Source organism: Acomys minous, assembly GCF_964271855.1.
Source record: "Acomys minous genome assembly, chromosome: 19".
Lineage (NCBI taxonomy): Eukaryota > Metazoa > Chordata > Mammalia > Rodentia > Muridae > Acomys > Acomys minous.
In genome coordinates, this window is record NC_140499.1 from 65,630,602 (window position 1) to 65,646,802 (window position 16,201).

Genomic DNA, 16,201 nt, shown 5'->3' on the forward strand with positions numbered 1-16,201 from the left:
CTCTGAGCTGCAGCCCTCCCTCCTACCTGCCGTCTTTTGTCAACCAACGGTCTTCTGACAGCCAGCCCCTCGCTTTCAGACTTCTTAGTTGCCCGCCTGGTGGCTCAAGGCTGACCCGTCTGTCAGACCGTAGAAGTCGGAGGGGAGGAGATGATGGGTACACGACATAGCGGAGGACACTCAGGCCTTCCACCCCCAAAACTACACGCAGGCCTTCTTATGGGGGTCAGGATGATTGTGACCCAGAGAAAGCACATGGGGACCCAAAAAGAGACGCAGGCGGAAGCTTAGCAAGGAGAAATGAGGAGAGGAACAAGGCGGGAGGCTCCCCAGAGAGCAGGGTCGCCAGAGTCGCTGATGGAAGCGAGGGAGGATCGCGCAGCCTCTGACAGCCCAGCCCAGCTGAGGCCCCCTGGTTTCCTGTCTCTCTCCTCGGGTTGTCTTCCTTCCTGTTTGTGACACTTCTGCTCGGGGACTCTTCTCTGTCCGCCTGTCTGTCTGTCTCTGTGTGTGTGTGTGTCTCGTGTGTCCGTGTCTCAGCGACTGTCCGTGGTGCTTCCAATCTTCAGCTTGACTCTAGTCCCCTCCTGCTCACCCTTCTCGGTTTTAGCTCTGGGTGGACCCTGCGCTCGACGCCCCGCCCTCTGCAGTACTATTGGTGGAGAGGTGGCGAGAAGGCGGGGTCTAGCCCGCCGCTGAGGATTCTATTGGTCGCGGGGACCAAGAGGCGGGCCGGAGGCGGGAACGGCTTGGGAGGCGGGCGGGGCGGCTGGGGCCGAGCCCAGAGCTCCGGGCGGTCGCATTGTTTTCCTCCGCGGGTCTGCGGCGGCGGGAGTCGGGGCTCCTACTCGGACCCGAGGCTCTCGGAGCCCGGCAGCGCCCTGGAGCCGAGATCCAAGCACCATTCAGACGGGACGCTCGTCGCATCTCGCCCGAGCCCCAGCCACGGACTGCGAACTCCGCGCGGCCGCCCGCTGCTCCCCGGACCTCCTCGCTGACCCGGATCTCCGAGCAAGTACCTTGGGGTAGGGATGTAGCTGCAGCGAGCGGCGGGAGCGCCACAGGAGGGGCCGGGGGCCAAGCTTCTGAGTGTCACGGGCACCCGAGTGGGTCCAACGCGTCTTGTGCATGGCATAGAAAGGGTCAGCGGAGTTAGGGTGCGTGGAAGAGGAGGGGACCGTGGCCGAGCGCAGCTGCACTGCTTCTCTTCCCACTGGTCGCAGTCGCGTCCCGCTAGATTTGGGGGTCACAAAAGACGTGTTGTTGTTTGTTGTTGTTGTGGTTTTTTTTTTTTTAATTTTTTGAGGCACGCACGATGCAGAGGGTGGAAAGCCCCGCATCTTGCCTCTCCCCCGGGAAACTGAGGCTCCGAGACCCGAAGACCGTAAGACCTTCTCGACGCTCCTGCGGGCATAGGAAGGGGGCTAAGTCGTTCTGGACTTTGGTGTCAGGGTCGCTTCGTCGTCCTTGTGCAGGCTGGAGTCTGAGCACTTCCAGGGGGAGGGGTCGGCTTGGCAAAGAGTCCAGGAGTGGGGGCCACGGAGAAGCAATCAGTCCCCTCGCCCACCTCCACGCTTCGCCTCCCTCCGCCCGGGGCTTTGTTAGACTGGTCTTCCACGGACGAGAGAGGGGGCCTGGCTACATCCATCCTAGCTCACCTACCCGCTCCCGCGCGGGCCTAGGGCCCGCCCTTGGCTGTTCCCAGCCTCTAGCCCTGTTTCCCTGGTCTAGGAGACCCGCCTCCGTCCCCAACCCCAGATCCCACTCCCTCACGATCTGCGCCTGCAGGCCCCTGCAGCCCCTCCTCCCGCTAACGTGGCTCTGGGACCCGGTCCCGGCCCAGACGCTGCTACCCGCCCCTCCTCGGAGCCCCGGATCCAGTGAGGGGGAGACACGTCGAGCCCCTGGCCCCAGGCCCACCTCACGCTAAGCGCACCCGACGCTCCAGACACCTGGTTTATCACATTGGGGGCGGGTGGTTGGGAGGGGGGGTAAGTACAAAGCCTTGGACTAAGAGCCAAGGGTAGGGCGAAAGGGTTTTGAGGCTCAGCGAACCCCTGAACCTTCCAAGGAAGGTGGGCTCGGGCGGGCGACCGTGCCCATGGCTTCCCGCTATTGTCCCCAGCCGCCCTCCCTATTTCTTCCCCTGCTCCTCGAGACCGCGGCTATGACCTCGGCCACTCCCCAGAGGTGGCTGCATGGCTAGGAAAGGGGGCTGTTTCATCTTTCTATCAAGGGAAGGGACCTAAAAAGAGAAAGAGGAGCCGGGTCGCTCCTTGGGATTTCTCCAGGTCACAGCATGCCTGTCCCCAGGCCAGGGATTGGATGGGAGCCACCCAGATGTTGCTCCCCCAAACAGCTACGGGAAGCCCTCTTAAAGATGTATCATACGCGAGTCTGGTGGGCCAAGAAAAAGGCCAACCAAGTGTTTTTAGAGGCTGGACTAACCCAGCTTAAAGTGAGCGTGTGCTGGGGGGGTCCTTAGTGTGAGAGGTTAGATGGGAGGCGGGCCAGGTTTGTTCTCCGAGAAAATAAGGGGGATGAGGGTACTTGCTATCAGAGCATTTTGCTTGGTAATGAAGAGCATGCAAATTAGATGCAAATTAGCCTCTATTGTCCCTCGCTAGGGCGCTTTTGCAGGAAGGCTTTCGGATTCTGAAGGTTTTAACATTGGGAGTGGTCATCGGGACCCCACAACTCCCAGACAACCCTTGCTCCAAGACTGGTCCTGCAGTTCCAGGAGTTTCTGGCTAAAGGCCAAATGATACTCATATCTCCTGGTGCCAAGCCACCCTCATTTTGTAATCAAACAAAATGCACCCCTCGCAATTGCATCTCCCCTCAACTGGCTTCAACAGATTTCCCCAAAACCGTGCACCTTTACTTTTAAAGGCTGTGGTAAGGGAGAGGTGATTTAGTCTTTTCCTTTCTTTTGTTCCTTCTTCCCTTAGATCAGAGAGCTCGTGTCCCCTTCCGTCCCCCGTAGGACCCACCACCCCAGGTAAGGGAAAGCCAGTGTGACTCCTGAGGGCAGGGTGTAGGAGCAGCTCTGCCAGGGACCAGGAGGAGGGTCTGGCTCTTCTCCCCACCTGCCAGAGACCAAAGTTGTTTCCAGGGTGAAGACAGCAGTTGCCCAGGGCAACTTGAGGGGGGGCAGGTAGGAGAGCTTTGGAGACGAGCTGTGTCCCTCTCTCCTCTCCTGGGAATACCAGCATCCGGAAACATGGGCTGTGGGAGGGAGCAAGGCTCAGGCTTGCAAGGGAGAGGGGTCCTTAGCTAGCTAACTGCTCTGCCTCTGGGGAAGGGGGGGTCATCATTAGGTGTTTCTACCCTGTCCCTTCCTCCAGCTCTCTTGGGGCCCCACCTGACGTCAACCTCCCCACCAGTGACGCTAGATTGGGCTTGGGTGGACACTGGGGTCCTGGCTTTGAGAGTAGAATTACGGGGGGGGAGGGTGGAGGGGGGCCCTGGAAGCCCAGGGGTTCGATGGCCACCAAGGCTTGTCTGTCAGCAAAAGGAAGGAAGGACTCCTAGCTCCCTGGGCCTGATTAATGGAGCCCCTTCAGCCCCTCACGGCAAGGGAAGGCAGGAAGCTGGTGTGCACCTCCTACAGTGGGTCCAGGCAGGGTCAGCTGGCTGGGGGAGGCTGCGGTGGGGGGAGGAGGAGGAGGAGGAGGAGGAGGAGGAGGAGGAGGAGACCCGTCTCAGCCCTCCTTTCACAGTATCCATCTTTTCTCGGACTTTGGGGCTACAACTGCCTGTCATTGAATTATTTATATTTCAATTTCAGAGGCAGCCTGATGAGGGAAGACGGGGAAAGCGGGGCACGTTCAGCCATTGCTTCTTACCCGTCCTTTCTATCCTTCGCTCTGCATAGGGGGTGGGTCTGCTCTTCTTCCCCACACTGAGAACACTGGTTCCTAGGAGCCAGGAAGGCCACAGGGGGCTCCAGGCTGGGAGGGGGCACAGTGGTCGAGGAGACAGCTGCAGCCAGAGCTAAATTTAGCCTCTGATCTGGCTTTGATGCAGACTCATTTTTGGCTAAGACAGCCCCTCCATGCACGCCCGTCCCCGTCCTGCCCAGCTTCTTCCTCAGCTGTGGGAACGGCCCCTCCAATATGAGCTTAGGCTGGGTCAGTGGCCACCCCCCCCCAGGCTGTTTGCTCTTCCCCTTCTGTTCCTCCTCAGCCCTAGACAGGACCATGGCTGCCACACAGCTGCCTCTGCCTGGGCGCAGTGCCTACGTTACTCCCAGGGTGCCATGGGGGGTCTGTAAGGGGAGGGGAGAGCAGACTGGGTGCCCTCTTCCTCCTCCTAGTGCCAAGGAGTCACTATTTATAATTTTAAGGCTTCAGTGTCTAATTATAGCTGAGAAGGGGTTAGCACAAGGGGGCCAGGAGGTGTCACCCACTCAATGTCCCAGACCCAGGCAGGAGAGAAGAGGAAAGGCCGGGAGGGGCCTCCACTCTGTTCTGTCCTCACCTGGGGTCATACCCGCAGGCTTCACACCAACCAGTTTGGGCCAGTTGGAGAGGGGAGCCCCCCCCAGTCCCCCCCTAAGTGACAGTGACAGCTGGCTGGGAGTGAGGCGGAGATGGTTCTTTGCCCCACCCCACAGGGTCTTCTGGGGATAGGCCTGGGGAGGAGTCTGCCTGCAACCAGGGTGGAAAGAACTTAGCCCCTTCCCCCACTTTTCTGTCTCCCCTTTCAGGGCCAGCATATGGGTGAGGGGGTACCCCCTGGGGCTTGAGGTGCCCCGCACAGGATGCCCCGTGTCCCCTACTCCCTGCCCCTGCTGCTGCTGCTGCTGCTGTCAATCCCCTGTGCCCAGGCTGCCTTTCCCCAGGACCCCATCCCTCTGTTGACCTCTGACCTACAAGGTGAGTGCCCCACCCACTTTACCCTCTTGGGGGGAAGCAAGTAGAAAATGAGACACCCCCACCCCCACCCCACCCCGATGTGTAGGAATGTTAGCAGTCTCAAGGAAGCTGAAAGGCCAAGCAGAGGGGAACCAACAGGTAGAATGAGCTGGAGCCACAAGTTTCTCAACCCTGGGTTTTGTTTCTTCCCTCAGAGGTGGTGTTGCTGGGTGGCTAAAAATGTGTTGTGTAGCAGAATGTGATGGCGCATGCTCTATAATCCCAGCACTTGAGAAGTTGAGGGAGGAAGATTGCTACAAGTCTGAGGACCCGCAGAGCTATGTAGTGACTTCCAGCCAGCCCGGATGACATAGCCAGACCCTGTCTCAGTGACAAACATAAGCAATGTAATGCCTTAGCCAGACCAGACCGTTCAGGCTTGAGTCCCCGCTCAGCTGCTCGCTGGTTGCGTGAACTTGCTCAATGCTATATAGCCTTTCTTTGCCTCAGTTTCCACATCTGTAAAAGGAGGACAGTAGTCATAGTGTTCTACCTCACGGAGAGCCATGTAGAGATTAAGTGAGGGAACAGAGAAAACACAGCTGAGGCACAGCCTGAGAACACTGCCTGGCCCGAACGAAGCGCCTTGTACTTGCATGTTATTCTTAGCTACCGAGTGGAGTCCTGTGCCCGGTCGGTGCTCCCGACACCCGTTACTTTCCTCTCTACCCACCAGTGAGCCTGTGTCCCACCATGACAGAAACCGTAGAAATCCCCTTTCTGAGAAAACCCCTCATCTGTCTGGGTCTGTGCTAATGATGTTAGATTTAGGGTAATTTCAGTTGGGCTATTGGGAGTGATGTGGGGGTGGGGGAGTGGATGACACAGATAATAGCAAACGCTTCGCCACACTCAGTTCTCAGCACTCTGTGAGTGGTAAGTCATCTTTGAACCCTGGGTTCCCCCTAAACACTAATGCCTGTGGCTTCCATAGCCAGACCAGGTGGGCAGTGGTCAGAAGAGGGCGGAACCCTGGAGGGTTAAAGTGGTGAAGTCTTGAGGGGAGGATTGAGGAGGCACAGGAGAAGCACGCTCTTTAATTATGTGTATGTGTGACAGAACTTTTCCTGGGGAGATGAAACACTCCTGACTGCTCCCCCCAGACCACGGCAGGCCACGGCAGGCCAAAGAATGGCTACCACCAACGTCCAACTTGGGGAAGCCAATAAGTTTTACTGGGGTTTACAGGAATATGGGTTAGGGGTTACTTGCAGGAGCAGAACTCAATCAAAGACAGCGGCATCACCAAAGCCCACCCCAGTGTGGGCAACAGCTCACAGAAGCTGGGAACCTGGATCACACTGTAGAGCCGCAGGCAGCTCAGCTGATTGGACAGTGTCCTTTCCAGGTGCCTCCGTGGTCTCTTGCAGGCAGCTGGCTGGTTTCTGCTTCTTGCAGGCAGCTGGGCTGGTCTTTTTTTTTTCCCCCCCTCCTCTGAAGAGTCTTCTTTGCAGCTCAGCTTCACTTCCTGGGGGTGGGGGGGTGGGATGGGGGGGCGATGGGACAGGCCTGGACTCTCAGCTTTTACTGTTTACTCTGGCAGAGGGCGGACCTAGTGAATTTGTTCAGTTTCAGGGAGTTGGGTTTTTTGTTTTTTTTTGGTTTTTCGCGACAGGGTTTCTCTGTGTAGCCTTGGCTGTCCTGGACTCGCTTTGTAGACCAGGCTGGCCTCAAACTCACAGAGATCCGCCTGTCTCTGCCTCCCGAGTGCTGGGATTAAAGGCGTGCGCCACCACCGCCCGGCTCATTGTCCCCTTTCTATTCTTCTTTGAGACAGCGTCTTGTCTCATATACTGGCCTGGTGGTTACTATGTAACCAAGACCAGCCTTAAACTCTCAGCAGTGCTCCTGCCTCAGATTCTTGGGTTTCTTCTGGTGGGAAAGGGAGTTGGGAAGCGTGTGTAATCTCCGCTGCCATCCTCTGTGTCACCACTGTACCCCTAGGTTCTTCTCCCTTATCTTGGTTCCGGGGCCTGGAGGATGACGCTGTGGCTGCAGAACTCGGGCTGGACTTTCAGCGATTCCTGACCTTGAACCGGACCTTGCTTGTGGCCGCCCGGTAAAATGGCCGAGGCACAGTTGTGGGGCAGACAATGCATGCTCCTGGGCAGACATGGGACCTGCATGGCCACTGCAGCATCTTGCAGGGGACACATGCCAGGTGCACAAGCCATGGGACATGGACATGCTTGGACCCAGAAAACAAATGCCGAGGCGTGGAGTGCGGGGGGGGGGGGGAGGCTAGGGAGCAGGGGCTTTGTGCGGCTTGGCCAAGGAGGGGGCTGGGGAGCCCAGGCGGGGTGCCTCGGCTCAGCTCTGACCCCCCTTACCTGCTCCTTCAGGGATCACGTTTTCTCCTTCGATCTTCAAGCCCAAGAAGAAGGGGAGGGACTGGTGCCCAACAAGGTGAGGGGCGCTATGTGAGGAGGTGCCGGCGGGAGACAAAGCTGGGAAAGGAGCTGTGCGGTGAGGAGGGGCCCGCGTTGCCCCGTGACCTCCTGTCTTGTTCCCCTCTTCAGTTTCTGACATGGAGGAGCCAAGCTGTGGAGAATTGTGCTGTGCGGGGAAAGCTTACGGTGAGGACTGGATGTGGCTGGAGGGAAGCGACCGCTGCCCTCAGGTAGTGCGCTGCATCACCGTCCTTTTACTCCCTTTCTCATCCCAGCCCAGAGGACAAAAGGAAGGAGACAGAATTCACAGTTTTTAGTGTGAATCCTAAAGGGAACTCCAGGAAAAAGAAACGGAAGGACTTGCTGAGGGCTTAAGGGCCAGTAAACAGCCGGAGACTCCAGTCGCATTGCTCTGACTGGCTCACTTCCTGCGCCCCCTAATTTCAGTCCCATGCCTGTCACTGACCTAGAATTTTGGGTTCCCTAGGACGAATGCTACAACTACATCCGTGTTCTCGTTCCCTGGGACTCGCAGACACTCCTTGCCTGTGGAACAAACTCCTTCAGCCCCATGTGCCGCACCTATGGGGTACAAAGGGAGAGACTGGGAGGAAAACCCAAAATAATAAATCAGTTTGATGGGAAAGAGACGGGCAGCCGGGGGCGGGAATGCGCATGCGTGGATGCGCGCGTGGAGGGCCTGGGGACGGTGAGTGGGGGCCGGCTGTGGGGCCAGCCTCTGAGACCCCCAAGGTTCCAGGAATTTGCCTCCTCTGCCCCCAGATAACTTCGCTGCAACAGGAGGGTGAGGAGCTGAGCGGGCAAGCTCGGTGCCCCTTTGATGCCACCCAGTCCAACGTGGCCATCTTTGCAGGTGTGCACCGGGGCATGTGAAAAGCAGGCATGTGGCAAGAGGGAGTTCCTCTCCCAATTTGGTCTCCCTCCCTACCCCCCCCCCCCCCCCCGCGCGCGCATGTTCTCGAGTGCAGGGTTGAGGTAGGGGCTGGAGCCAGGCCTAGGTAGACTGTGTGGGTGGGTACCCCAGCGGGTCCCGATCTTTCTGTGACCCGGCTCCCTTCATCCCTCCAGAGGGCAGTTTGTACTCAGCCACTGCAGCAGATTTCCAGGCCAGTGACGCTGTGGTTTACAGGAGCCTTGGACCTCAGCCCCCACTCCGCTCTGCAAAGTACGACTCCAAGTGGCTTCGAGGTCAGTCATCCCGGGGCGCAGATTGTGCCAACGTTGGGGTGGGAGTAAAACGGGACTGTGCGTGCACGGGGTGGGGTGGGGGATAGTGACGGTGGGGAGGTGACAGCGTGGGGCACGAGTCTCTGAGCACCTATGGATGCCCTACCCTGTCGCACCTTACCTTAGAGCCACACTTTGTCTATGCTTTGGAGCACGGAGAACACGTGTACTTCTTCTTCCGAGAGGTTTCTGTGGAGGATGCCCGCCTGGGGAGGGTAAGGAAGTTGGGCAGCACAGGCGGAAAGCTGGGGGGGGGGGTTCTTCTAGGTCCTGAGGAAAGCCCTTGGCCCTGGTCTCCAAAACAAATGCCTTGGATTCTTGACCCCTCCCCCCACACTTTCTGCAAAGCCTCCAGCTCTCTCCTAACTCTCATCTTGACCCAAATGGGCCCAGTCACACCATCCCTTTCTTCGCTGGGCCCCTCACACTTGCTGCTTGGAGCTCCTGACTCATCCCGCGGCATTTCCCCCAGCTGCCATGCAGAGCTCTCTCTCAATACTCTCGCAGGTCCAGTTTTCCCGGGTAGCCCGAGTGTGTAAACGTGACATGGGTGGCTCACCTCGGGCCTTGGATCGCCACTGGACGTCCTTCCTCAAGCTGAGGCTCAACTGCTCTGTCCCTGGGGACTCCACCTTCTACTTTGACGTCCTGCAGGCCTTGACTGGGCCTGCGAACCTGCACGGCCGCTCTGCTCTCTTTGGAGTCTTCAGTACTCAGATCAACAGGTTGGTACCAGGCAGACTGTGTGATCTGGTTCCCTACCCAGCCCCAGCCCAACATCCACACGCCCCTTTAATGCCTACTGAGGAGGAAGCTCCAAGCAAGGCCAGTTCCCCCAGCGGCTGCCCTACCCGCTGGTCTCTGCCTCTGTGAAATGGTGCACCGAGGGCAGCCAGAGCTGTGCAGTCCCTGTCAACATCTACCTTGCATCTTTTCTGGCTCCCTCAGCATTCCTGGGTCTGCAGTCTGCGCCTTCCACCTGGATGATATTGAACGTGGGTTTGAGGGCAAGTTCAAGGAGCAGAGGAGCCTGGATGGGGCCTGGACCCCTGTGTCTGAGGACAGGGTCCCCTCACCCAGGTACCCAGGGTGGAGGTGGCTTTTATGGGGCAGAAGCAATGCCTGCCTTTGATGTTGGGTTGTGAAGAGGGCTAAGGTCACTGTGGCCAAGGGCGAAGGCCGGTGTGCCTTGCAACAGGGAAGGGAAGCCATGGTGCAAGTCTGTGTTTACAGGGGAGTGAAGGGTTACCGACCATGTTTGAGCGCAGGGGTGGGGGGTGGGGAGTCACATAGCTTAATTCACCCCAGTTCTCTGCCCTAAGGCTGCCCCTTCCCATGTGCCCACCAGGCCAGGGTCCTGTGCAGGTATAGGAGGAGCTGCCTTATTCTCCTCCTCTCAAGACCTACCTGACGATGTCCTGCTCTTCATCAAGGCACACCCCCTGCTGGATCCTGCTGTGCCACCCGCCACCCATCAACCGCTCCTCACTCTGACCAGCAGGTGAGCACTGCCCCCCCCCCCCCCGTGAGATATAAAGCACATTGGCCTTTGGCGTGGGGCTGGGACTTGTGAAGGAGTAACCGAGCGGGGCAGGGGGAGCAGAGCAAGCTTCACCAGACACACTGTCCTCACCTGAAGCCTATCGCCCAGGGCTCTGCTGACGCAGGTAGCCGTGGACGGCATGGCCGGCCCCCACAGAAACACTACAGTCCTGTTTCTTGGCTCCAATGATGGGACAGTACTGAAGGTGCTACCTCCAGGGGGACAGTCTCTGGGACCCGAGCCTATCATATTGGAAGAGATCGAGGCCTACAACCCTGCCCGGTGAGTGGTTTGTTGGGCGGGTCCCTGCAGGTCGGAGGTGGGGTACCTGGTTCATGATGGGGATGGCGGGGTGGGGTGGTGGGGGGTGGTGGGGTGGGATGGGGTGGGGGGAGGCGGGCATGATAAGTTGGATACTCCAGTGTTGGCTTGGCAGTTAGAGGCCTTGAGGTAGGGAAGGGATTTGGTGAGGAGAAGGCTCCTCTGTGTTGGGCAGGGTGGTCCTATGGGTTTGTGCTCGGTTGTTTTGTGCACCTTTTGGGGCAAAGGCAGCCTAGCGTGTCCAGCCTGACCCCTCGCGGCATCACCTTAGGTGCGGTGGGAAGCGCTCAGCCCAGGCTGCCCGGCGGATCATAGGGCTGGAGCTGGACACTGAGGGTCACAGGCTTTTTGTGGCCTTTCCCGGATGTGTCGTCCACCTCCCTCTCAGCCGCTGCGCCCGGCACGGAGCGTGCCAGAGGTGAGAAGAAACTATGGTTAGATGCTGCCTGGCTGTGCTTCCTGGGCTAGAAGGAGCACAGAAAACAACAACACCCCAAACAAAACAAGACAAAAACCCCCAAGTCTTGAGAGTGGCAAGGAAACGGAGGAGAGGGTGGGGGGTACCTTGGGTAGTCTGAAAGTGGGCAGCAATTAGCGTCTGGAGCAGATTGGAGCGGTGGGGTGGAATTACAGGGCCAGGGTGAGCGGAACGGACAGTGGGATGTGGTAAGTGGGGTTCTACCAGCCTCACACAACTCAGTGTCCCCTAGGAGCTGTCTGGCTTCCCAGGACCCGTACTGTGGATGGCATCCACTGAGAGGCTGTGTGAATATCAGGGGCCCTGGTGGGTAAGTGAGGAGGAGCCCCTGGGTCTCCTGAGGAGAGTGTTGGGCAGAGCATGGAGCCACTACAAGCCACCTTCTCCCTTTCCTTCTAGTGCTGACGTGGATCTGACTGTGAACATGGAGCATGGCGATTGTCAAGGTAAACACAAGGGCCGGCAGTGGCCACAGCTGACACAGTTGTGTGTGGCTCTGGTGGCATCCCAGACTTGGGTATCTACTTTCTCTTTTTTTGTTTGTTTGTTTTTTTCGAGACAGGGTTTCTCTGTGTAGCCTTGTCTGTCCTGGACTCACTTTGTAGACCAGGCTGGCCTCGAACTCACAGCGATCCGCCTGCCTCTGCCTCCCGAGTGCTGGGATTAAAGGCGTGTGCCCAGCGTGTGCCCGGCTTGCTTTCTCTTTCTTGCTTGCTTTTTTTTCTTAGTTTTTCGAGACAGGGTTTCTCTGTGTTAGCCTTAGCTGTCCTGGACACACTTTGTAGACCTCGAACTCGCAGCCATCGCCTGTCTCTGCCTCCCGAGCTTGAGCCACCATGCCGGGCTCGGGCTCAACTTTCTCAGCGTCTGTACCACAGTTCCTTCTACCCGTTCCCTCATTCTTTCTGCCACAGATGGAGCGACCGGGAGTCAATCGGGCCCTGGAGATTCTGCTTATGGTGAGCCTTCTGGTCTCAGTGCCCTTTCCCCTTGCGTAGCCCACACAACCAAACCCGTTCGGCTATAAGCAGACCTTTCCGCCTTGAACAGCCAGAGGACACACTGGAATTCTGGACTCTCCCGGGTCCCAGGGGGGCGGGGGCGGGGCTTGGTGGTGTCAGGAGAGCATAAATCTCACCGGCTCTGACCTGGTCTCTGTTACCAGTGCTTCTGGGTCCTGGCCCTTCCCCTGAGACCCCCAGTTCCCCCAGTGATGCCCACCCAGGGCCCCAGTCTTCTACTCTTGGAGCTCACACGCAGGGTAAGGGGGTTACCCGGGAGGGACAGGAGTGCAGTGCGTAACTGCCTGAGTCTTTCTGAGAGTTCTAAGCCGGGTGCCGATTGGTGTTTGACGCCCACTAACACCTGTTTGGAACCTCCCTTTCACCGCAGCTGGACATCCCAGCCGCCAGTGTCCTGCACGGGCAGTTTGACAGTTGTTCGTGGCATGGCTACAGGGGTTAAACCTGTTACGGGAAATACCCCAGACCCGTGCTCTAGCCTGTGTGTTTAGGGATCCTGAGACTGTGCAGCGAAGCTGAGCCGCAGCATTTGAAAACTTGCTCTTGGCCCCACCCGTGCGCACCGCACCGCACCGCCTTCCCTAAAGCTGAGCCTCCTCCCTCCTTCTTGGTCGGCAGGCGTGCGGAGGGACCTTCCCCCAGCCTCAGCCTCCCGCTCCATCCCCATCCCACTCCTCCTGGCCTGTGTGGCGGCGGCCTTCGCCCTGGGCGCCTCGGTCTCCGGCCTCTTGGTGTCCTGTGCCTGTCGCCGCGCGAGTCGCCGTCGGAGCAAGGACATCGAGACCCCGGGGCTGCCGCGCCCTCTCTCCCTTCGCAGTCTGGCCCGGCTGCACGGTGGCGGTCCTGAGCCCCCGCCTCCGCCCAAGGATGGAGAAGGAGCGCAGACGCCCCAGCTCTACACCACCTTCCTGCCGCCACCCGAGGGCGGGCCCCCACCGGAGCTGGCCTGCCTGCCCACCCCGGAGTCCACGCCCGAGCTGCCGGTGAAGCACCTCCGTGCCTCCGGGGGTCCCTGGCAGTGGAATCAGAACGGGAACAACGCCTCGGAGGGCCCAGGCCGCCCACGGGGCTGCACTGCGGCGGGCGGGCCCGCGCCGCGCGTGCTGGTGAGGCCGCCGCCGCCTGGCTGCCCCGGGCAGGCGGTGGAGGTGACCACGCTGGAGGAACTGCTGCGCTACCTGCACGGCCCGCAGCCGTCCAGGAAGGGCACCGAACCCGTCGCCACCGCCCCGTTCCCCTCGCGGCCGCCCGCCCCGGAGCCCGGACCCGCCTTGTTCGCGGACTCCAGCCCGCTGTCCCGGGATTGCGCGCCCCCGCTGAGGCTCGACGTGCCGCCCGAAGGCAAGCGCGCGGCTCCCAGCGGCCGGCCCGCCCTGTCCGCCCCGGCTCCGCGCCTGGGCGTCGGCGGCAGCCGCAGACTGCCCTTCCCCACGCACCGTGCGCCCCCGGCCCTGCTCACGCGTGTCCCCTCGGGGGGTCCGGGTAGATACTCCGGGGGGCCCGGGAGGCATCTCCTGTACCTCGGCCGGCCCGACGGTTATCGCGGCCGTTCCCTCAAGAGGGTGGACGTGAAGTCTCCGCTGTCCCCCAAGCCTCCCCTCGCCACCTCGCCGCAGCCCGCGCCCCACGGAGCCCATTTCAACTTCTGACAGCAGCTGCTAGCGCCTCGACGTCGAGGCGCTGGAGGCCGCCGGCCTTCCCGGACTCCGAGAGTCTCCCGGGGACCCCCCCCCCTTCCCTTCTCGCCTCGGTTTATTTATTGACTGTATTCCCCACCCCCCGCCCTAGAGAGGCGAGGAGCGCCAGCATTTCGGGGGACCTAGCGGCCTCCCACTCCCCGCTCCCTTCCAGCCACGCTGCCTTAACTCGGTGCTCCGGCTCCTGCCGTCTGGGCTCCCCCCAACCCCCCCCCCCGGGCGATCCGCCCGGGGCTGGAGCCGCGCGCTGTGTACAGAGTCCTCGGGCCTCCAGGGGCCGGGACGTGCCTCCTCCTACTGTGTAGGAGACCACCCCCCTCCAGATTCCCAATACAGCCCGTGTCCCCCGCGTCCCCACTCCATGCCGCTGCCTGACTTTTCTCGCGGTGCGGGAGGGGGAAGGAGGGCGAGCCCGTCCGGCCCTCTGGGTGCCTGTGCCCCTGAATGTCTGCCTGCCTCCACCTCACCTCGGGGATGGCTCCCCCAATCTCTCCGGAGCAATTGGCTTGGCGCCTGTGCGCGTCCCCCCGCTTGAGGGGCGTTAATCAGGAAAGGTTTCCTGAAGGAGGCAAGCGAAGACCTGGTGTGTGTGGGATGAGCCAGGACCCAGGGGAGCAACGGGTACAGATTGGGGGCGCTGGGGAAGGCGCTCAGCGCGTGTCTGGATAGAGGTCAGGTACCTTTCCACGGCCTACACTATGAGGTGGGGGAGGGAACTTTTGGACAAATAAAATGAAGCTGCTGCGTGATTTTAATTTCACATCAGCAAATCTTGTCCTAAAGAGAGAACTTGGCTGAGAAGAGTTTGGGGTCGCTTGAGCGGTAGGCTGCAAAGCAAAACAACAAAAACCCAGCAGGTGAGCCCTGTAAGAAAGAGGCAGGGGCTGGGCGTGGTGGCGCACGCCTTTGATCCCAGCACCCGGGAAGCAGAGGCAGGCGGGTGGCTGTGAGTTTTAGGCCAGCCTGGTCTACAAAGTGAGTCTAGGACAGCCAGGGCTACACCGAGAAACCCTGTCTCGGGACCCCCCCCCAAAAAAAAAGAAAGGCAGGGGTCCGCCCCAGCAGTGGGTTCCTAGAGGGGCAGTTGCAGCTGCTGGCTGGCCTTGGGCTAGAGCGCGCCGGTCCTTATACCTGCACAATATCCTGGGCTCCAAAGGGAGGGATGACCCGGAACGCTTGTCCCACCCACCACCCTGGCGCTCGGAACGCTTAAGGCCTCGCGTGGGTACTGGCTGTGCTGGAGGATTTGCCGGAATTTGGCAGGCGCGTGGCGGCTCTAGGCCACTTCCCGTTGGCGCCTCCTGGAGGCCCGACCAAGCCCTACGGCTGGTTGAGAGGTGGGGAAAAGTGCTGGGAACAGTTTGGCCAGCAGTTCCGGAGCGCATTGTTTACCTCTTCGCCTTCATCCTTGAGAGCGAAGCTTTGCCTTAAGCCTCCTTTCTCATCTGAAATAGTACTGTCGCGAGGCTCAAGTACTATGATGCGCATTTGTAAAAGAGAAATCGTGGAACGTCGGTCCCTCCCATTCCACTAGTTTAGGCTGTTTGTGCCAAAATTTGGGGTCCGCTTTTTACTGGGCGTCGGTTTTTCTTGGTATAATAAATTCTACCTAGATTTTTTTTCCCCCTCAAGGTTTCTAACCCTCCGGGTGTCTCTTAACGCAGCTCAGTTAAGATAATTGGCCAAAGGGCCTTGAAAGTTTAACATCTCTTAGCTTGGTGCATTTTTGTCAGGTCAGTTTATTCTTCCTTGGGGACCTTAAACTGAGGCGGATGTTACAAGTATCCTAAACAGGGCTGGGGCAAAAGGAAGGAGGGCGTGGTATCTTTTTAGTCTCCTGGCTGCGTTAATCTCTTCAAAACTATCAAAACACAACAGCTAGTGCGAATGGGCCGTGAAGATCTTGAATTCTGGCCTATAGCTAGTCTCTGGCAAAAGATGACGAGGGCGGGCAAGGCGCTTCATCGCGTCAAGTGCTTGCCTGCCTAGTCAAGTTGCCAGAAGCTCACGGTGGAAATCCTCTTACTTCTACACGTGTGCGGCTGGCAGCACACGCCGCCAGTCTCTCTCTCACACACAGATCCCGGGAAGGCGAGAGAGGGCTTGGGATGCAGCTGTTTGTACAGCCTGTGGCACCCGAGAACCCTCAGCTCTAATCCAAACACCACATAAAGCACGGAGTGGTGGCGCTCGCCTATGATAGCAGCACTCTGGGAAACCGGATGTCAGCTCGGGCTATGACGTAAGGATGCTATCAGAAAGGAAAGAAGGGAGAAAAGACCGCAATGAGACCCAAAACCAACCCAAAAGAAAAAAATTATTTTTTAAGAAGTAAAACTGGCCAACTGGCACTTGAGTGGCAGAGTTCTGGTCTATATAAGCAAGTTCCAGAACAGCCAGAACCTGTTCTTTTGTTTTAAATTATTTTTTAAAGAACTAAAATAGAAGTACAGTTATCTCCTCCCTGGCTTCTATATGACATTGATAGGACAGTCCCCACATATAAAAAGAACCCTGTGGATATTCAAGACCCTGAGGCAAGGACATGGTATTTGCCTGTGACCCGTGCCCAGCCTCTGGTAT

The 16,201-nt window shown here is 59.0% G+C and overlaps 1 protein-coding gene across 7 annotated transcripts; it reads left to right on the forward strand.

The window, feature by feature from the left end:
- The first annotated feature begins 394 nt into the window (after positions 1 to 394).
- SEMA6C (semaphorin 6C) lies at positions 395 to 14,373 on the forward strand. Of its 7 annotated transcripts, XM_084769639.1 has the most exons (21): positions 395 to 1,025; positions 2,952 to 3,001; positions 3,791 to 3,880; positions 4,712 to 4,880; positions 6,864 to 6,978; positions 7,262 to 7,325; positions 7,439 to 7,495; positions 7,797 to 7,898; positions 8,093 to 8,183; positions 8,399 to 8,518; positions 8,684 to 8,772; positions 9,065 to 9,282; positions 9,506 to 9,637; positions 9,906 to 10,058; positions 10,209 to 10,382; positions 10,693 to 10,839; positions 11,132 to 11,209; positions 11,299 to 11,345; positions 11,814 to 11,858; positions 12,065 to 12,160; positions 12,540 to 14,373. In XM_084769639.1, exons 4-21 carry the CDS (start codon positions 4,766 to 4,768, stop codon positions 13,568 to 13,570), a joined length of 2,874 nt encoding a protein of 957 aa, XP_084625765.1. In that variant the 5' UTR covers positions 395 to 1,025; positions 2,952 to 3,001; positions 3,791 to 3,880; positions 4,712 to 4,765; the 3' UTR covers positions 13,571 to 14,373. The 7 variants fall into 7 exon arrangements, with proteins under 7 accessions (XP_084625765.1, XP_084625767.1, XP_084625764.1 ...); XM_084769638.1 differs by lacking the exon at positions 3,791 to 3,880 and having other exon boundaries at positions 396 to 1,025; XM_084769640.1 differs by lacking the exon at positions 3,791 to 3,880 and having other exon boundaries at positions 396 to 1,011.
- Positions 14,374 to 16,201: the final 1,828 nt, after the last annotated feature.

Bases quoted from the DNA above. Each gene is read 5' to 3' on its own strand.
- SEMA6C (XM_084769639.1), top strand. From the start codon at position 4,766: ATGCCCCGTGTCCCCTACTCCCTGCCCCTGCTGCTGCTGCTGCTGCTG. The intron at 4,881-6,863 runs GTGAGTGCCCCA...CTGTACCCCTAG, and splicing joins GTTGACCTCTGACCTACAAG to GTTCTTCTCCCTTATCTTGG. The intron at 8,184-8,398 runs GTGTGCACCGGG...TCATCCCTCCAG, and splicing joins CAACGTGGCCATCTTTGCAG to AGGGCAGTTTGTACTCAGCC.